The sequence below is a fragment of the Galeopterus variegatus genome, unplaced genomic scaffold (assembly GCF_000696425.1).
Source record: "Galeopterus variegatus unplaced genomic scaffold, G_variegatus-3.0.2 Scaffold1665, whole genome shotgun sequence".
Taxonomy (NCBI): domain Eukaryota; kingdom Metazoa; phylum Chordata; class Mammalia; order Dermoptera; family Cynocephalidae; genus Galeopterus; species Galeopterus variegatus.
In genome coordinates this window covers 94,871-116,992 of record NW_007727776.1, presented here as the reverse complement: position 1 = coordinate 116,992, position 22,122 = coordinate 94,871, and the positions used below count along the sequence as shown (strand labels likewise).

Genomic DNA, 22,122 nt, shown 5'->3' with positions numbered 1-22,122 from the left:
CTGCCAGGACTCCTTTTACTTCCTGGGCACTATACCCATTCTAACAAGGCCTTTGAGTATCGATGTTAACTCAAACCCCTTGTCCAACAATTCTCAAAATATCTAGGAATTCCCCTTCCCCCAGTCTACAGTAACTCAAGTAGATAGCCGTAGTCTTTTAGGGGATGAACTGGGGGACTCATTACCATACATACTTGCCATGATGTTGCAGGGTCCTTCTCTTTGGGGACTGGTTACCTTTTCAGTCTGTAGATTCCTGATTTTGAAAACTGACTCAGATCCAGAAACTGAGCAGGGATCATGACTTTTTATCGGGTCAGTTGCTCTCAGCCTTTGCTCAGACATTCCTGCTCTTTTTCATTATATGTTGTCAGTAATACCCTTGTTGGCTGCCCATGTACTTTGCCCCTGGGATGCTGTGCTCTATTAACCATCTCCATTAATCTTTATGGATCAGGCCCCTGTGACTGCCACTCCGATCTTCTTGGTCATTATTGAAATTATGACCCACTCCTGGCTTCAAGTGGTAGAGAGCTGTCACCTGGCCTCTATTGCTTCAAGGGCTCATCATCTCTGTTGCTATCAGAGAGCCAAGTTATGTGATCACCTCACCTGACATTAGCCCCAGCCTGCAGAGGGGAGTTGCCACTGAGCTTCTTAGTGATGCTGGCGCTCTCCTGACCAGCGTGTTCCTGCTAGCCTTCCTGGATGGTGTGTCTGTCCTCTAGGCCTTCCCTGGAACGTGATGGTCTGGTGAGTCTAGTGGACTCACATGATGTATCTATTCCAGCATGCTCACTTCCCTGAGCCTTTCAATCCCTTCTTCTTCCATCTGTCACAGTAAATTTGAGCATTTCAACATCGTTCAGTGTGAACTATCACTTTTTCCAGGCTTTTAGGAGCAAATTTGTACCATCCCCTGGGATGTGTCCCCTTGACACAGTGTAAAGCCTGTATCTGAAGAGAGTGCCCCAAGTCAATAAACTTTCCCTTATTCTGTGTTACAGCCCAGCCTCCTTGACTGAGCACCCTCAGAATCCAGTCCCTGGGCATTCCCCTGCCCCATCCCAGGCCAGAATATTCTAGCTAGATCTAACAGCTCCCTTGGGGGTATAATCTCTTTCCTCTCTTATCAGGCCCAGCATGTCTCTGGCTGAGTATGCTGCAACTGAACTCTGACTGTAGGCCTGGCAGTCAGAAGAGCAGGTGGGAGCAGCTTTTGAGTGGGGATAACTGTTGCCTCGTGGGGATAAGTCCTGTCTATTGTCTTCCTGTGCTGGCAGAAATTTTAGCTCTTAATGAGGTGGTGTAGGACATGTGTGAAGGCTCAGAAGTTTTGAGAATACATCTTTGGAGGCATCTACACAGATAGCTCCTCTCTCTGTATATAATTATGTATATATGTACATGTATATATAATGTATCTTATATAATATACATATTTGTATGCATATATGTACATGTATATATAAAATAAATTACATGGTGTAAACCAGCCTACTTTGCTACCAGTTGTGTAAAAGTGTAGCACATACAATTACGTACCGTATGTAATACTTGATAATAATAATAAATGACTATGTTACTGGTTTATGTACTTACTATAGTATATTTTTTAATATTTTTAAATGTACTCCTTCTACTTTTAAAATTTAATTGTAAAACAACCTCAGGCAGGTCCTTCAGCAGATATTCTAGACAAAGGCATTGTTATCACACATGGAGGTGACAGCTCCATGTGTCTTATCCCCCTCGAAGACCCTCCAGTGGGACAAGATGTGGAGGTGAAGACAGAGATATTGATGATCCTGACCCTGTGTAGGCCTAGGCTAATGAGTGTATTTGTGTCTTAGTTTTTAATAAAAAAGTAAAAAAACCCTTTTTTAAATAGAAAAAAGCTTACAGAATAAGGATAAAAAGAAAATGTATTTTTATAGCTGTGCAATGTGTTTGTATTTGAAGCTAAATGTTATTACGAGTCAAAAAGTTTTAAAAAATTTAAGTTTATAAAGTAAAAAACTTAAAGTAACCTGAATTTAATTTATTACTGAATAAAGAAAAATGTCTTTTATAAATTTTAGCGTATGTACAGTGTTTTTAGTCTACAGTGTGTATAATGATGTCCTACAACTTCACATTCACTCACTACTTACTCACTGACTCACCCAGAGCAACTTCCAGTCCTGCAAGCTCCAGTCATGGTAAGCACCCTACACAGGTGTATTATTTTTTATCTTTTATGCCATATTTTTACTACACATTTTCTATGTTTAGATATGTTTAGGTACATGAATACTTACCGCTGTGTTACAATTGCCTGCAGTATTCAGTGAAGTAACATGCTATACAGGTTTGTAGCCTAGGAGCAACAGGCTATGCCATATAGCCTATGTGTGTAGTAGTCTATACCATCTAAGTTTGTGTAAGGACACTGTGTGATGGTCGCATAATGATGAAATCGTCTAACAATCCATTTCTCAGAAGGTATCCTATTGTTAAGTGACTCGTGATTCTGTGTGTGTGTGTGTGTGTGTGTGTGTGTGTGTATGGTTTTCCCAGCTAGGCCCTGATTTTGGAATAATAGAGCTGCCTCACTTGAGCACATGGCAGAGTCTCTATAGCTCCATAGGGCACTCCAGAGCAAAAACTACCCATTGGGCAAGTGTGCTTTGGGGGGGTAGTGCTAGGCTGTTGTACCACCAGTTCACTCAGTCAAGCCACCCCACAAAGAGTGCACTGCTGGCTCCAGCACTGAGGCCAAGCCTGAAGAGCTGAGGTCTGGAGGCTGCTGGCCAGCCACACTTCTCAAATGGCTCTCCAAGACGGATCTGAGTGGCACATCTCTGTGTCTGCTACCAACAATAACTGAGTCATTTCAAACTAGCTCAGATCTCTCTCTTTCACAGAAAAGGAGTAAGAAACTTAAGAAAACAAAACAAAAATATTTAGCACATAAGAACCATTCTACTTGTTTTTAGGGAATTTACTTTTCAGGGATTTTAACTTTAGGGAATACATTTTTATTTTGTGTGAGGTGTCTTTCCTCTTGCTTAAAAAGCAGCATCAATCTATGCCATCTTTATAAAGCGCAAATATCTTAGTTCCAAGCCATCCCCACCCCACCCCCAATCTAAATCTTGTCAGAAATCTTTGCTCACCTCACACTTTCAGCAAAATAAGTCCTCCTGCTGACATGGCATGAAAAGAGATTTTTGTTGTTTGTCCATCTGTGACCGCTAAGTGTACAACCAGAACACACACTCACCAACCGGCTTCCCAGCCCAATGAATGAGCCAGACCTGTCTCTCCCCAAGCACCTGGCGCTCACTCACAGCCGCATTCTCAAAGTCATTCTGATTCATTTATGCCACCCTCTTGTGTATCTGGTTATGCCCAGATGGCACTTATCCCAGGAGCAGTATGGCCTCAAGAAAGATGAAGCATTTAATATGGGTCAAAAGTGCTGAGATATAAATATCCTTGAGTGCATGAAAGAAGATGATGAAGGCTGTTAGTGTGCCACCAGCAGTTCTTACACAGGGCCGATTACTTTGCTTCAATGCATTTAGGTTGACTCCTGGACTAAAACCTTAACAAAGGCTGGGCACGGAGAATGCTTCCCTAGGTGAGTCTGGGATTTGAGTTTAATTTTATTTTAAATAAACATCAAAAAACCTAGATTTTTCTGTTATATAAATATGTGCCTTTCAGAGGAAAACAGTCATTTGACATTTGTTAGTAAATATATGTGGAGGATTCATAATACTAGTGAGAATAAATTCAATGTGCAAAACCTTCTGAATTATCACACATTTCTGGAAAAATATTGGATAATTTAGGCTAACAAATTAGTTCTCCAAACACTCTTGTCTATTTTAGGAAAACTTGCCCAAACCCAGCATTATATATTTTTGGTAAGTCAGCACTTGAATGTCTCATCAGAGAAAATTTGGAGTAATTTTTAAATTCCCATTGATTTACAGGAGAGTTTTTTCACTACATTCAAGTTACTTTTTTTTATTAATAAATTCCATTTTAAACATTTTGAATAGTAGACTTAGTTTATGCCTTAGCTAACTTTTCTCATTCCCCATCCACTGGATGTCTGGGAGCATTGAAGCTAACATGTGTTTCCCTTGTTCATAATGCCTTTTAAATTATTCACTTACTGCAAATTTTTATCAGTAGTGTTCTATCTCCCCCCATACCTCCCCACCCCCAGAAGACCATCACTGGACCTTAGGAGAGGTTTCCAGAGCACCATTTCGGTTTTCCTTTGTGAAAGATCATGCCTTGTCCTGGGTGCCTCCTTTGGTTTTGCCTGGAAAGTGCCCTGGCCTATCACCCTGCACAGCAGTGCATCAGAGAGAAAAGAGAAGGAATAAAACCTAGAAAAGTTTGGGAAAGTTTCTTTAAATACTTCATGCATACCTGTGAAAAAATGGAGGAAAGCCTATCTGTGGCAACTGTTCAAAACCAGAGAAACAAAAAAAGACTTTAGTAGAAAACTAACTTCATTTAAATGTTGGAGGCAGCAGCTTTGTTTGGAGTTTTAATCCCATGCTGGTGGATGCTAATTCTGTAATGTTATACAGTTGCCTTCTTTTGGGTACAAAGGGAGAAGGGGGGTTTCTTTTGTGTTTTTCAGTGCAAAGTGATTCCGATCAGAAAGGACCAAGGTTTCAGCTCCAAGTACCTGACATTTCCATCTGAATCTACTTTTTTTTTTTTTTTTTTTTTCCTGAGGGGTAAAAAAAGGTCTAGTTTTTCAGGAAAAGAACCTCTCTGCGCAATCCTGAAACTGATCTTTAGATTTACTTTTCCTTAATCAATAGGAAAAAACTTGATTGCAACTCAACACTTACCTGACTCTAGCACAAGACTAACTGAATTTTTGGTTTTAAGAGTACGGGATTCAGACATCATTTCAGGAATCAGAAATAATTGGCAAGAAGTTGAGGAGAACTGACATGAATTCTTGTTTTACCTAAGATTTTCCTGGTTTACCAAGATTTGACTTAATAATTCTGACTCAATTCCTCCAGGCTCTACAGAACAGGTTAGTGACATTTTTTCATAAATACAAATATCTAAATGAATCCTCCTTACTGCTTTCTGAACTTTTTCTCTCAGGGCTCAAGCCTTAAACTTGCATGGCATCTGCCTCCGCTAACGTTTTGTGTGTTCTCTGCTAAAGTCATCATACCATTTTTAGCCATATTGACTAATATTTAATATGTGCTTGAAATTTCAATGTGTATACTTGACAACTGATGATTTACAATAAAACTCTCACAGGCTAAATTCATAGCTTTTCCATGAAAGTTTGGCTGAAAAATTGTGATAACTTCAAATGAGAAGAAGAGGGTTTTTATTTTTAAGAATCCTGTCAGGTGCAAACTTCATGATCTAGCCGTGCACTTTGGTTCTTACGCAGGTGTATGTCTACCTTGAGCTTGCATGTGTGTTCACATCTGAGCTTTGCGAAGCAGCACAGACCGTCCCTGCTCCTAACAGAGGGTAAAGCCACCGGTTCATGTTTACACTAACAAGAAAACAAGTTCATCTTTGTGACGTTCCTTCTTTAATTAACTTGCTGGAACTAACTATATGTTTGTGCACTGGATTCTATTTTTATTGTAACTCCAAGGAGCAACCCTGGTGCACTTCTTTTTTTATTACCAATGTATTTATCATTCATTTCACTATGGGAGGTCAGTGGACAGAGTCTTAGACTACCCGCGAATCTGGACAGTACTTCAGAATGATAGATCAGCTCCCTGCTACTGAGAAGGTGAAGGCAAATTCTAAATCCTCCTATCTGTAGGGACACATGTGTTCTGTGATCCTGACGAAAAGCTGTTGTGAAATTTAGGAGACCCAGGCCTCACAGAGGTCATGGTTTCTGTTCTAGAGACACAACCCGGGACCCACATTCTTAGAATCAGGTCCTACTTTTCAGTGCTTTAGTAGATGCAGAGTAGCTGCCTTTCCTTTACTTATTGCTTCTCTCGTTGATTCTATATAATTACCTGACAATTTGAATGAACTCATTATACCTACAGACTGGCTTCTTTTGGGGTCTAATTAGTTCACAAAATGTTGAACTTAGGAGGACCTGTCAGCACTCAGGGAATTTCAACACCACTCAGAACTGTTGATGTTGTTATGTGAATTTGTTCTATGATGGTTGGGATGTGTCTTGGGATTTGCTACCAAACACACCTGGTATTCTATTTACTCTGGCAAGCTGGGGATTTTTTTTTTCTTTTTCTTTTTAAAATTCCAGGATGAATTATTCATCATTACTTAGAATTTGGATCTCTTTCATCTTTGCAATTGTACGGCACCAAGGTGAGTATTACAGAATTCCATAAAGCTCTTGGTTAACATGCTCTTGAATTTATAAAGAGACATTTTTGTTGGAACCATAATTGTGAGGACAGGTGTACATGTGTCTACAGATACAAAAAGAAAAATGTAAATTAGAGTCTGTTGTCAAGGGTAAAATTCATTAACTTTGAATGATGTTCACTTAATTCCTGTTTTTTCTTATTTAACTTCGAACACAATTTGTATATACCAGCTTGCCCTGTTTTAATGGAGTAGATCTTTAAAATAATGCAAATTTTTTCCATTAAAAGAAAATAGGTTAGGTGTGTGTGCACCACATGCCTAATTATTGATTCCATTAAGGCATTTAACTCGTGGTAGACACTTTAAAGAATATACTTATTTTAGCCAAAAATTAGGAAGTGACAATGACATCGATGTCGGTGGCTTGTGTATCAGTGACCTTTCACATGGCCCAAAATCTAAAACTGCAAGTGAAATAAGACAGTTATCTCTTGGCGATTCATTCTTTTTCTCTGTGTAGCATTGCCCTGGGTAAGTGAAAGGCCACATACATTCCTACTGTTGTTTTTGGATGTTAGATAAGAAAGATGGGGCAGTCTACATAGATTTTAAACTTGTATGGCTAAAATTCTAAAGCATCTTTACTTTGCTAGTTTGTTTGTTTAGTTCAAGTGGCACATGATTCCAAGTCTGAGATGAAACTTATCTAAGACCATATAGCCTTAACATTTTTCCAAGGTTGTGTAGATTTCAACAGTTGTTTTTTACCAAATAAAATGTACTTTCTTGGAGCAGGGGTAGGAAATTGAAGTCCGTGTGAAACACTAATAATGCAAGAATCCCAATGATTTAAACCCCTGCTCCAAGAAAATACACTTTATTTGGTGAAAAAGAAATCCTGGAAACATAGTTATGCTTATTGTGAGGTTTTCAGCCCAGAGCAAGCATGGGTAGCAATATTCTTTCTTTTACTAATTCTGATGCTATTGATAGGCCATACTGCTAACAGTTATATTTTTTAATAATAACAGCTTCAGATGTGGAAATTACTGTAGTTTAAACGTACTCCCTCTTATTAAGCACCTCCTTTACATTCCACAAGTGTTTATTGAGTATTCACAATATTAGATATCCTTATTATTTGTGTTCTTAAAATTGAACATTTTAAGTGTCCATTCTTCCTTGTTCAAAATCATGAACTAGTTAGGATCACTCATGAAGAGAAGAATCTTGCAAACTTGCCTTACCTTTGGAGCACAGAGAGACGTGAGGGACAGTCTCCTTGGTAACAGTTTTCTGTCTCCTCTATGAGGGGTGATGGCTTTTCCCTCTCCTGGGCAGATGGGCCAATGCTGCCCAAAATACCAATTAATCTTTCCATGAAAGTGATTACAATTCAGTGTGAATTGCAATCCTTATTTATACTTGAGCATGAGTCCTAAAAAGTTCCCCATGAAGGATAAATCCATGACATGACTTGAATTGTTACTATTAATTCGAGAAAGTTCATTACCCTTCAAATTTAATAAATCCCTGTGTATGATGTTGTGGTAGAGATTATAGAGATTTTAAAAAAAAATTTCTACCTTCTAGGAATTTGGAATTGGTTACTGGAAATGGTATAAATAGAAATGTTAGAAGACCCTTTCTCACCTACTGATTAAACATTAAATATGGCACATCAGCTGAGTGCCCCTGTGATTAAATTAGCTGCAGCACCACCTAAAGGTGAACACTGGGTTGGAGTCCCAGAAACTTCTGGGGTTTGGGGAACAATGCATACACATTAATGGCTGGGCTAGTTTTCCCTGCTCTGTTCTGATGTTAGCCCTTGGAAAGAGATTAACCCTCCATCCAGGCACATTTCCTCTTGCTCCCTGCTCCAGAGCTAAAGAGCTGGCGCTTTGCCTGACAATGCCAGGCTGCTTTCTGGCCACTCTGCATACTCTTGTACATGGGTTGTTGTCTGCTCACTAAAAGGCTCCCAAAGGAGCAGGACAGTCCTTAGCCAGGTGCTCGCCAGCCTATCGGCTCCATCAGTGCAGAGCAGGGACTTTCCCAAGGCAAGGGCCGACATGAGAATGGGACATCGGCATGCGGATGGCCGGCAGGCTGGGAGCCCAGAATGGATTTGCCACTGCCCCTAAAACTAACACACAATTTTAAAAAGGATAAAAGAAGAAAAGGTAATGTTTTATTGTTTTATTTTCATTCAAGAGAAGGAAGGACAGAGACAGAGAAAAGTGACACCCAAAAGGTAGATTATTTCATAGGTGCCAGTGGACCTGATCCTCAGTAATGTTGACGCTGGGGAAATTGTCTCATTTCTTTTGCCAAACTGGGCCACAGCTTGCAAGAGTTGGGATGGGAAACTCGGGAAAAGCAAGCTGGGCTGCTGGGAGAGGTGGTGATACTGTCACAGGAGGGCGCTGTGTGTGTTTGTGTGATGACTGTCACCTTTGACGAGGAGGATGAATAAGAGCCCTGCACCTCTCCTCCAAAGAGTTCTCAAGGGCCCATCCTCCCTCGCCCCGCAGGATCTCGTGTCTGTCTTTTGTGCACAGGAGCTGGGCAGAGAGCTTCTCTTAGAGCTGGTCCTCAATCAAGCTCATTCACAGGCCGGTTACTATAAAACCCTCTCCTCCCACTTTTGTCCCAGTTCCAACTGTTGTTTATTTCCTTCTGGGATCTGGTATCTTCTCCAATTGTGCAGCAAGAGGGAGGGGACTCCTTTCAGGAAAATAAACACAATAGTAGAATTCTTGAGCTTGCAGGGAGCCTCATAGCCACCGCCACCTTCTCTCCACTTTGCTATCTAATTAAGAGCCAGCCCCCTAAGCCATGCCCAACCAAGAGGCCACCTCCATAAGCCTGAGAGCTCCAGGCAGGGGTAATTTTACAACCTTCCAGCCAGTTGCAACCATTGCTGTCTCTAAAATGCATGGAAGTGTAGGAATAAAGCATGAAGAGCTTTCTCCCAAGGAGAAATGATATCACTCCCACTCTCCCCGTCCCCGGAGGCGGACAGTGACGCACAGTGTATGGCTTAGGTTTGGGATGCATGAAAAGGCGGTCTGACTTGCCTTTAGCCTGCAGGCCTCACTGACAGAGGCTGGCTTTAGCAGGTGGGAGGGAAGTAGCTTGCTAAATGGAAGAGGGAGCTGCCATCTATCTAACCACCGTCTCTTGACAGCTCAGCCCAGGGAGCTCATGTATCCATTTTGGCAGAATGACACCAAAACCCCTAAGGTGGACGATGGAAGCTCATCTGAGATTAAGTTGGCCATCCCGGTTTTCTTCTTTGGCGTTCCTTACCGCACTGTCTATGTAAGTGGAGATGCAGCCCAGCTGTTGCTCTGGGGTCCTTTCTTTTGTTTGTCATTAAGAAAATCATTTTAAATACCCTCTTCCAGAGCTCCAGAAACAGAGGAATCTTTGGCAGCCAGGACAACAAGTTCTGAGATTTCATGAGCTGATAGGTTTTATGATTAAGAAAGTCGAAGGTATATTTAATGGCTAATGTTCACAGCAGAGGAGCATACAGGGCAATAAATTGCTTTTGTGGGTGATTAAACGTAGAAGTGAAGCAGAGGCCCCAATGTCTGAACAGTATTTCTGATACTCAACAAGATAAAACGATACAATGAACCACAATAGGAGCAATATCATTTTTCTTTCCCTTCTGGGGGTGTGAAAACTTTAGGCATCTGCTGCTCTTGGGCTTCCTACCAATTTGGAGCAGAGTTGGAGCACAGTGGTGGGGTAATCAACTGTTATATAAGAGTGGTTTTCAGAATGGACCACCCTCATTGGGTCTGTAGATATGCAGAGGTTCTCACTGCCAAACCTGCATCAGGAAATAGTACCGTTTGCTGTCAGAGCTCTCCTGGGCACCTGTGCTCTCAGGTTAATTTTGGATCATTGGGTTTGTTACCAGTGAGACTGTTGCACCTTGAGAGGAAGGTTCAGAGCAGCTGAGCCTGTCTTTATCTTTGGCCTTAAAGGATTGGGTGAAGCATATAGACATTACACCATATCCTATCCTATCCTGTGCCCTTCCCTGGAAGAAGAAATGAAACTCTAAGCACCTCCTCCTCTGGCCATCTCCATATCCGGGACCTCTACCTTCCCTAAATTTTGATTTATAGCTCAGGCTGCTTCCCACTAGCAAAAAGTTCCCTCTTCCTTGACCTAACCAGTAGTCCTTGAACCTGTAGCATCAGCACCACCTGGGCACTTATTAGCAATGTCACTTCCCAGGCCCACCCCAGACCTACTGAATCGGAAACTCTGGGAGGGGAGCCCACTAATTGTGCTTTAACAAGCCCTGCAGGTGACTCTGATGCTCACAAAAGTTTGAGAACCACTGATCTTAACTACAGAATATAATCAAAACACATGAGTCATCGCCAGCTTCTTCCGCTCGTCTGTGTGTTTTAATTACACCTATTATTCCCTAGCAAACACATTGCTCTGGCATCCTGAAATGCTTTTATGCTCTACTCACAGCAGGGCCTCCATAGTCTGTGTTTGTAATAGCTAATTGTAAGTTTTGGAATGTGTTGACCTGATTTTGATGATGAGAGAGAAGTGTAGGACTCCCGTTCTATAAGCCTTAGTCTCCCCGGCTTCTAGAATAAACGTATGAGAGTACTTCAAATAGTTTGTGAAGTACCTTCATACGTAGATAAGCTCCTCTTTCTCCGCGATTTTACTATGTGACATGGAGTCTGAAGAATTCTTTCTAGGTCTTGCAAAAAGAGAGTCCTTAGTTTGGGGCAGACTTACTTGAGGGTAAATTGTTCCCTGAGTTTATAGCACTGAGTAGTACAATCTTTTTCAAGCCTCTGGGTTGTCCCCTATTACTTGAAGGCAACAGAGTCTTAATGTCCTTGTAGCTCAGTCTCCAGCTTCCTTTCCAAAACCCACACCCTTGCTTCCAAAATGTGCTGAGGTACCTTGGCCCAGGCACAGATGACTTACTGCTGGGATCTGGGTAACTGTTAACGTCCATAATGTTACTGGTTAATAGGAACATAACAAACAATGGGATGTACAGTAAAATGATCTCCAGGTTTTCTGTACCCAGGAATTGCAATTATTCCCATCATAGGCATTTCTGCTGCTAAAGCCATATAAACCGTAGGATTAAATCAGTTTATTTACCAATGTATAAAGCTGCAGATGCTGGCAGAGGCTGAATTGTTTACAGGTCCTGTGTAAGCTGAGGGTACATATTGGCTTGTAATTCGCAGTAAGCTTTCATAATATAATAAGCTTACTAAGCCATTTATAAATCATAAAGAAATCACCATAAGATACTCATTTACATACACAATGTAAAGTATTTATGTCTCAATTTTTATGCAGTGATGTACACAGAAGCTATCAAGCTACGTGAGCTGGAATGGAATTGGGCACCTGTAGGTCTTCACCTTGTCCTTGTTTTGAGCACAGAAGTGGTTATGACATCAATAGAAATCTTTTAAATGTCTCCTCCAGAGTAGGACATGGTCATCCTGAGATCTGAGTTCAGTGAAGGAGTATTTCATTTATTTTTCTCTGCTGCTTCTCTTTTGCCATAAAATAGGAATCAAGGTTTAATGTAGAGCTCCTCGATTTTTAATTTAACTTTGCTTCCATGCATGTTTGTTTGTTTTTCTTGTTTATTTTGCATCTGTGACTCTGGATCTGTCTTATTGCCCACATTACCCTCTGGCTAGCCCCCCACCCCCACCCCACATACATGCACAACCCAGTAGCATTTGACAGCTGTAAATAGAGATAGGATAAAGAACATGAAAATGAGACTGATTATTAATAAGAAATGAAGCTGACTACAAATTGAAAGTGAAAGCAAACCAGTGAGTTTGGAAGTAAACAAGCCTCCTAGTTCCAGCAATGGAAGCTAGTGTTTGAGGGCTCTAAGTCAGTTTAAAAGTTTTCATTTCCTATGATTAGGTGAATGTCTGTCTTGGTTTGTGACTCTGATGTTGTCCTGGTTTCAGATCCACTGTGCAAAACCTCTCTCGTTTTTGTAGGTCAATAACAACGGAGTTGTTTCCTTCAATGTGCTGGTGAGCCAGTTCACGCCAGAATCCTTTCCCCTGACGGACGGGAGAGCTTTCATTGCCCCATTTTGGGCAGATGTGCACAATGGAATTCGAGGAGAGATCTATTACAGAGAGACCATGGACCCCGTCATCTTGAAAAGAGCCACCAAGGACATCAGGAAGTACTTCAAAGACATGGCAACCTTCTCTGCCACTTGGGTTTTCATTGTGACATGGGAGGAAGTCACCTTTTATGGAGGCAGCAGCACCACACCTGTAATAATTCAAATTTTCCACTTTCCAGTTCATATCCTGCCATCTAATTCTTGTCCATCTTCACTGCTGTGAAGAAATCTAATTGTTAGAGCAGAGGAATGTCAGTTCCCTGAAGTTAAATTAATGAGTCTTGCCACCCACTTCTCAGGAAACAGAGGGAAATATCATAGCTAACCAGTCCAGTTAGCTGTGGTATTTCAGATGTGTCACCCCTAAATCATTACAAATGTCTAAAATGAACCCTTCAACAATGTTCTCACAATAGGTAGCATTTCTGTTTTGCAGGAGAATAATTGAGGCACTGAGACCTGTTCCAGGTCACATAATTAGGGGCCCATCTGGGAACCCTAAGGTCCTTTTCTATCTTGCCAGAGACACAAATGCTTTTCGCCATTGCTGATTTCCTTCCCCCTCTCAACCCCATAGGACCTGGTAGAAAGAGAAAAATAGGGTGCCAGGTTTGGGCACAAATGACTTGGCTCATTTTTATTATGTTATGACATCTTTTTATTGTGACCAAGGCTGAAATTATTCATATTTGATGTTAATTAGAGTGGACAGTTAGAGCGTTTCGTGAATAAAGTTTCAACATCTGCTCTGAAGTCCCAAGTGAGCAGTCAAATAAAAGTCAAATAAGAAAGATTATCACTGGCATTATCGTAGAGATAATCAACTTTCTACATAAAGGGACAGAATGCAGTTTTCACAAAAGCCTACAGCGTATTTGGGTGACTTTGGCAGTGGAAATTTTTGAAGTAGCAGACGCATCTTCAACTAATTTCCAGTAAGCAATGACACTCAGAAATCTGCCCTCTGCTTTCTTAGGATTATTTCCAGTTCCATCTGTTTTCCAATATCCCTGGTAATGAGTCAATTGTTTAGGGGTGGTACAGAAACTACTGAGTTAGAGGTGAGAAAGTGCTGGGCTTGCAATGCCTAGCTGCGACACAGCGGGCACATTGTGTTTTAGTACCTTCTAGCCCAAGCATCAAGAAGCACTTTATTGCTAAGAGGTTCTGTAGCACAGAAAGACACAAGTTTAAACAGTGGATGCATTGGCTAGAAATAACCTCTAAAGAAGCATACATTTCCCTCTGTCATGTTATGGGTCGCTAACGACTCCTCGGGTGATGTTTTATGTCCTTTAAGCCTCATATCTTACAGTGTGAGAATGCAGGATGCCAGCAATCGATAAATTTTAGTGTCAGTGGGGAAAAAAAAGAGAAGAAATGCCCATCAAATGCTGACCACCATTTTTTTTCAAAAAAAAGCTTCCATTGGTAATAAAAATGGCAAGATAATTTAGATACTTTCTAGTTGGTACTTTGGAGTAAATTTCTGAACTAAGTGAGAACTCTTTCTATGAGAATGAATGAGGTAACTTCTAAGTGCTTTGAACTGCTTGGAGAAAAAAGATGATACAGTCCTCCAGAGCTGGAGAGTGTCCATTCATCCCTGTCTTTGAAACTGGCCCGGGCTCTTCCATCTCCCATTATCTGAAGATCCCCCTTCTATACAGGAACACACATCATCAGGCCAACTGAACACTGGGCTTGAGAGATCTTTTAAAGACAGATCTCTCAAGGAAGCCCAACAGAAAAGGAAGGGGCAGGGAACATGTTTACTTCAAGGAAGGAAAACAAATATTTATTGAGGGCTTACCATGTGCCCAGAGCTGTGACAGGCTATTTTTGCGTATTATTTAACCCTCACAAAAGTGCTCCCTGACAAGTAATATCTCCCCTTTCAAGGTGAGGAAACCAGAGAGGTGAAGTAACCTGCCTCCTCCAGGTGTCATTGGAAGTTCTCTGGAGCAAAAAGGGGCTTTCAAGAATTGAAAAACATGGTCTTACAAAAGCAGGTCTAAAGAGTCTTAAAACAAATGCTGAAGAAATATGTATGTATACAGTGTGTGAGAGCGAGCGAGAGTGTGTGTACAGATGGCCACCAGCCTCTGGAATGTCATTGGGATGGCTGGTTGGTTTTGAGGTGACTTCTGGGGTTTGAGCTACGTTGCTTTCAAGTCCTGCTTAGATCAAAACTATTTGCAACTTCATTTCAGTAGAAAGAACTCACGGCTCTGCCATGGCTGTTTGCTATAGTTTATTCTCATGCTGCCATCTATAGGGCTCTCGTATTATCACAAGCTTCGCCAAGCCTCTGCATTTTCTGTCTGGTACAAGTCGTAGATGAGGGTGCTGAGTCAGACTCTGGGTTTATCTCAGGCAATTTCTCTTTTAGATGCACAATCCCACATGTCTTGCTTTTCCCACTGGAGGCGAGAACAAATTGAGAGAGGAGGCAGAGTGTGAGCTTCGAGCTGCTTGGGGGTGGGGAGGGCGCAGGATAAGGGGAGCCACTGGGGCGAGGAGCTCCTGGGAGCACAAGTCATGAGACCATCCCTTCCTATTCTGCAGGTGAACACCTTCCAGGCTGTCCTGGTGTCTGATGGCTCCTACACATTCACGCTGTTCAATTATTATGAAATCAACTGGACCACTGGGACAGCGAGTGGCGGTGACCCCCTGACAGGTCTTGGTGGAGTGATGGCCCAGGTAGGTGGTTCTCTACTCCACCCTCCTGCGTGTTTAAATCACTGCACTCTCTGCTTGTGTGTCTTGGCATCCTGGAGGGAATCCTGCCAACAGCTTTTAACTAGAGAAGCATATCTGATCTTGCAGGTGGACTAAGAGGCTAGACTTGCCCATCTTGATACATTCACCTGGGTGTGGGATGAACTAGGCAGGCCTGTCTCCCCTGGAATGGTGGCCCCAGTGACTCCAGGAAAGGGAGTCTCTTGGTTTCAGGTGTGCTGGATTGTGAAAATGAGGTGGCTGGGCCAGTTAACCAATGGGGGTGGTGTGTGTGTGCTCAAGTCTTGTCTTCCTTTTGTGCTCCAGGCAGGTTTTAATGGTGGAAACCTCACCAATTTCTTCAGCCTCCCAGGGTCAAGGACCCCTGAGATTGTGAATATCCAAGAGACCACAAACGTCAATGTTCCAGGCCGCTGGGCATTTAAAGTGGACGGGAAGGAAATTGACCCAGCCAATGGCTGCACCTCCAGGGGTAAAGTGCTTCCTCTTCTCTATAGCAAAGCAGGGTTTGTTTAGTTGAGATTGACAGACAAGCTTTTAAGCCACGGGGGCGGACTCGTTCCTGGTGCCTTCCTTTTGACATCTCTCAGCTGGTAATGGAGATCAAGGTAATTTTAGCATGCACATTCATCACACCAGGAGCTGCAACCCTGCATTTGCTACACCGAGGTTTTAGAAGTCCTTGCCTGGGGTGTGCGCACAGCTATCAGTTCTGAACAACTCCAAAATGGACCAGGATCTGGAGTGACTTCTCAGCCAGAGGGACAGAAGGAAGCCCTCCTGTCTGACATTATTTTTGTTGTTGTTGTCATTCCCACCCCCCTTTCAAGTTTTTCTTCTCACCCTTCCTCTTGCTTTGCCATCTGCACTCTGTAGATCCACAGGAGTGGGCGCACCTGGAGCTTCACCAAGTCCCTACGAGGGTAAACCAGTACCTCCTAGTATGACTAGAAAAAAAGAAAGAGGGGCGGGGAGTAGCATAGTCTTCAGGGTAACTTGGGAGTGGGCGCACCTGGAGCTTCACCAAGTCCCTACGAGGGTAAACCAGTACGTCCTAGTATGACTAGAAAAAAAGAAAGAGGGGCGGGGAGTAGCATAGTCTTCAGGGTAACTTCTTCTAAAATCCTCCCTGCAGCAGCAAAACATGCAGGAATTTGGGGAGAATCACAGCTGGCTTTAGGCCTCTTTGTCCAAGCTGTAGTTGAACCTCAGTAGGTTTCCTTTACAGTGGGATCCAAAGCCTAGAGCCTTCTCTGAACCATGAAAACCTCTTTGGTGGTGCAAAATGCACCTAGACTCTCACAGGAACATTCCTGTTTCCTCTGAGATTCCTGCTTCTTATGTGTCCAAAAGTATTTAGAAAACAGATTTTTTCTTAATATTTCTGCTTCCAGGAGTGGAGGCCGTAGCAATCAGAAGCAGGAAATCATGCATCCATGCCTCCGTCCATCCACCCGTCCACCAGCCATCCACCTGCCCACCCAGCCATCCAGCCCTCCCGCTCTCCAGCCAGCCACTGCCTCTTTCCAAATAACATTTTGAGAACCCCAATGAGGTGCCAGCTGTGGTGTTAGGTGCTGGAGATGAAGGTGCTTCAGTCACAGGAGCGATGATGACACAGCCTAAGACATATTGTGGTACAGGAGTGCAGCGTGCCCTGGAAGCACAGAGGAAGGCCCTGGGGAAACTGAGTCAGACCTCTAAGAGAGTTCTGGATTGGGATGAGGAGGTTTCTTCCCCTCCTCAGATAGAAAGCTTGGCCTGCATGTGCCGGCAGCCCTAGGAGGCCTCAGGCTTCTCTCTTGGCTGAGCTCCAAAACTTAATACACAAAAAAAGCCATATTCACATGATTTGCCCCCATTTTCTGTGCTGTGGTCAGGCTGACCGAACCTCTGCCTTTGCTCTGAGAAAAGATCATGGGTGAAGTTGAGCTCCAAAACTTAATACACAAAAAAGCCATATTCACATGATTTGCCCCCATTTCCTGTGCTGTGGTCAGGCTGACCGAACCTCTGCCTTTGCTCTGAGAAAAGATCATGGGTGAAGATGGCCTGCCTGGGTTTCCTTGCCTCTGTGGACTCTGTAAAATCCCCCATGTTCAGAAATGTTTTGGAGCTAAGCCACTATTAAACTGGATAGAAATGTTTTGGAGCTAAGCCACTGTTAAACTGTATAGAAATGTTTTGGAGCTAAGCTGCTATTAAACTGGATAGATTTCCTTCCAAAGCTCACCAGAATTTCAGAGATTGTGCCTTCCTCCCTCACAGAGTGTAAATACAGCATCACTTAAGGTCTGTGAGAGAGACGAACCCAGTACCACATTATCTCTCTCCCCTTTCTGGCCTGGACTAGGGGTCTGATAAGTTACAGACTCTTACCCAAACGCCTCCTCTTCTTTGTCCAAGCATCACAGAGCCGATGAGCTGTGGCCATGCAGCACAGGTACCCAGTGACAGCCCCTCACCTGGGTCCTGGGAATGAAATGCTATGATAATAGAAAATATTGGCTTGCAGAGCTGTGGAGTTGGTCAGATGCCAGCTGTGTACAAAGTCCCCATTTCGACTTCATTCTTTTCCTCCTGAGTTATGGGTTTGGGTTTCATATGCAGGACAAATTCAATGTCCTTGTACAGACCACTGTGCATTTTTATGTGCCACAGGACATATATCAATCTAATGAGATTGGGATTTGGCCTGGGTTATAGCAGGGGAAGTGTTCCATAGAGCTGGTTTATTATATCATCACTTCACAAACAAAATTATCTCAGAGAGTCTACCTTTTGGTCCAAACCTCCTCCATTCCAAGCCATTTTCCTTTCGTTTATTGGAAGCCTGAAAAAGCAGAGGCTGGAAATGGTACTGAGAGGAGGCTGTTACAATATATGCAGCCCTGAAGCAATGCCCAAGAGTGTTGAGGATGGAGGGTCTGTTTTAAGGGCTGATGCGTGTGATTGACTGGAACTGTGAATAAATCTATTATCTCATTTTGGGGCCCTACTCTCAATTGGTATAAAACATAATTGTCTGTTGAGACATAACTGTCCCTGTTGGATAGATACAGAAAAGGACTGTCACTGAGGCACCCATGCCTTCTGCTGGGGTTAACATTGTGCTATTCAGTAGATACTCACTTTCATGAAAACTTGAGAAATCTTAGCCAACCCTTTTCAAACTACAGTTTCTCCTGGTGCATGACATTATTTACATTGCTTAATGTTTTGGTTTTGATACTTTCCTTTTCAGACTTTCTCAGTTTACAAATGTTCCTTCTCCTACCAACGTGTGTCAGTTCTTTAATCGCATCACTGTTCCCCATGAGGCAGGGATGACAAAATAGCAGTATCCACATTTTATAGGTTAGGAAAACTGAGACACGTGGAAGTTGAGTCAATAGTGCTGGACGTTGACTGCAGAGCTGTGACTGCTGCCCAGTTCTTGTGTCCCCAACCCCCAACCAAGGACTAGATCACAGCCCCTAGCCCAGAGATATTTCTATTTCAATTGAAGGTTGATGTTAGAAACTGGCAAATTCCAAAGTTTTTTGGTTGGGGAAATAATTTATTTCAGAAAATGGTTTTAAAGACTGAATGTCTATCAAATAAACAGTAGTGAATATTTTAAAAATTAGCACATCCCTTAAAACCGTCCCTCACCCCCACTCTCCCAGATCGTTGTCTTCCTGACCTAGAATTTGTTAAGAAGTTCTGTTCAGTGGAGAAAGAGAGAGGAATACTGGATTTGGACAGAGCATAGAGCAGGAGAAAAGACAACTTGTATGGTTGTAAATTCTGCCTAAGCAGCATCTGCAGGATTTATGAGCCTTTGAAAGTGCCAAGCAAGTGGTCAGCCCTTTCCAGAATCTTCCCAGGGAGTTTGGGATTTATACTTGTGTGTCTGACTCCTGATTCGTGGTACTGACCTTTTCTGCCACATATTGGGCCCCAACAACTGTCTAGTGAGAGAATGAACAGGATAGCAAGTAAACAATGTAAACTGGGTCTTCTTTCAGAACACCCTTCCTCATATCCCTGAAAGGAAAGAAGTGACTCCCAAGTGTCATAGCCTTTCTCCTGGATTGAGACAGTGTGTCTTTCCCTGAATGTGCGTTTACTCACCAGCTGTGGAGATGCCAGGAGCTTAGACTGGATTCAGACAGACTCTGCTTGGAACTCTGGCTTCACCTCTGAGCTGCTGAGTGCTCTTGGATGAATCACTCCACTTCTCTTAAGCCTTGGTGTCCTCGCTTTTCAAATGAGAATGACAAAACCTACCTAACAGGGTTCTTGTGTGGATTAAATGGTATAATGGAAGCAAAGCATTTAGCCCAATGCCTGGAACAGAGGGTAAGTGCTCAGTAAATGTTGGCTCTAATGTCATTATTCCCCAGGACAGTTCCTTCGGCGAGGGGAGGTGTTTTGGGATGACCTGAACTGCACCATCAAGTGCCGCTGTCTGGATTTCAACAATGAGATCTACTGCCAGGAGGCCTCTTGTAGCGCCTACGAGGTGTGCACACCCAAAGGCAAATTCTTCTTCTGCAGCCCCGTGGAGATCAGCACGTGCGTGGTGTTTGGGGAGCCTCACTACCACACTTTCGACGGCTTCCTCTTTCACTTCCAAGGCTCCTGTGCCTACCTGTTGGCCCGACAGTGTTTGCAGACTTCCAGACTCCCCTTCTTCAGTGTGGAGGCCAAGAACGAGCACCGAAGGGGTTCAGCTGTGTCCTGGGTGCAGGAGCTCTCTGTGGAGGTGAATGGCTACAAGATTCTCATCCCCAAAGGAAGCTATGGAAAAGTTAAGGTGAGACCCTCTTCACCCTTCTCGGGGAGATGGAGAAGCTGCAGATTCTTCAGCCTGGGGAAGCCTTTCCCAGATCTACTGGTTCTGCTGTTTGTCTCTCTACAGTACCAAAGAGATGCATGGCTCCTCCTGCCTTGCAAATATCTTGTAAAATGCTTTACTAGGCAAAATTCCATTTGTACAAGAGCTACCCTAAGCTCTCTCCTCAACATGCCTATCTGATTTTTAACTGAAAGTACATTTACATTGCTAGTTACCTCATAAACACTGGTGTACACACACACACGTGTGTGTGTGTGCACAGCTCAGAAGTAACTGGAAAGAGGTAAATTTAGTTTCTTGTGAATCTGGCTTGCAGTAGTTGTAGCCACATGCTCAGGAGATGGTGCAAGCACAAAAGTACAAACTCATAAGTCAGTACAGCCTTTGATTAATAATCTCACCCCACCCTGTCCCCCATCCTGTTTGTCCAAGAGCTGCTGCTGCTTGATTTTTACAGAAACCTCCAAATTGACTGATGTCTCCAGAGGCACCCGGAGTGGCCTTGGACTTCCCTAGTGAGGCCCAGGTGGGAAGGGCTCATGAAAGCTTTGCCCAATGCCCCTCTATCAGAATCCTCCACTATTGTCTGGAAAAATAGAGAAGAGCTTGGGTCTCTGCTGGTCTGTTTAGCATATGCAAATAACTCCTGTCACTATCCACCTGGATTTCAAGCAGGGTCCTCGACAAAAGAGGGAGCAGCAAAAAGCCACTAGCAATTACTCAATTTGTGGAGGCCCTGATTTTCATAATGTTAATGAAGACCTTGTTGCAACCATGTATTTATTCAAGCAGTAATAACCAAGACCACAGGGATTGATGCTGCAACCCCATGCAGTCCTTAATCTCCATGCATGGAAGTCGTTACAGAGATTACAAACCAGAACTGATGCCAATGCAGGGATTCCTTTCTTTAAAAAAAAAAATGTGTTGTAGTTTTAATTGATGGAGCATGTCCCGCAAAATGCAGGACCGAGGAACTAATTTCACTTTTTCTGGCTCTGTCCTTTCTAGGTCTGTGCAGCTTATCAGTCTCATAATTAGGAAAGTGAGCTATTACTGTGGTTGAAATGCCAGTTTTCTTGCTATTTGGTTAGTCTCTCTAGGGGCAGCTCTGTCTGTCAAATCAAAGCTAAGAGTTTGGGTATGGAAATTTGGCATTTTTGCCTTTTAAATTTATATTGTGCTGTTGAGCACTATACTTATCCTTGTAGATAGATGTTAGCATTTCAAACTAGAAAATTTTTCACTAGCTTTTCCCTACTTGCTGCATTGTGGGGGTGATATGTATGATATCAGTAGTTGAAAAAGAAAGCTTCATGCTTTATTCCTACTTTCCATTTTGATTAAAATTCTTTTTTGCTCACAGAATTTTTTTTAGAGGAAAGGGACACCGTCATTTCTTTCAGGCCAAGCAGCTCTGCTAATTTTGTGTGGCTCTCTTCCATCGTCCAAGCGTAGGGCATGGATTCCTCAATTTTCTGTAGCAACAGGGAGATGTGGATGTGAATGTAAATATTTCTGGAAGAAAAGGTTCTGTGACTCCAACTGCAAGCTAACAATGGATTCCTTTTCCTTTTGCCAAATGGTTTTCAAGTTCTCTGAATACACCTGCTCTGCTGGGGAGAGTGGCTGGATAAATGGCAGAGCCCCAACCCAGGGTGATGTGGGGACAGGCAGAGAGAGGGCTGAGTGGCAGAATGGAGCCCAAGATGCCTGGAAGGCAGCTGACTTCTTCAGCTACGCTGTGCAAGGCCAGGAATGGCCACTCTAAGATCTGCTCTTCCAAACTATAGTCCCCCTTTCTCCCACCCTGTCTCCATATGCTGGGGTTAGGAACTGGGCTCTGTGTATGGATTTCCCCCCCATTGAATCCATGAAACTGTCCTCAAATAACAAAATAAACAATTTAGGGTTATATGTGCTAATGGCAGCCAAAGAAAGCCAGCATAACTAAAAGTCCATATATAATAAACATTCCTTTCTAGCTATTGATTATTAG

General features: G+C 42.9%; 1 protein-coding gene across 1 annotated transcript in view; it reads left to right on the top strand.

Annotated features, from left to right (window-relative positions):
* The first annotated feature begins 6,290 nt into the window (after window positions 1-6,290).
* The window catches only part of TECTA (tectorin alpha), a 70,874-nt gene continuing 55,042 nt past the window's right edge, over window positions 6,291-22,122 (top strand). Inside the window, exons 1-6 of the mRNA XM_008578339.1 lie at window positions 6,291-6,354; window positions 9,551-9,684; window positions 12,399-12,686; window positions 15,104-15,241; window positions 15,587-15,752; window positions 19,669-20,081. Coding sequence (XP_008576561.1) covers window positions 6,291-6,354; window positions 9,551-9,684; window positions 12,399-12,686; window positions 15,104-15,241; window positions 15,587-15,752; window positions 19,669-20,081 — 1,203 coding nt within the window. The remainder of the gene's footprint in view (window positions 6,355-9,550; window positions 9,685-12,398; window positions 12,687-15,103; window positions 15,242-15,586; window positions 15,753-19,668; window positions 20,082-22,122) is intronic.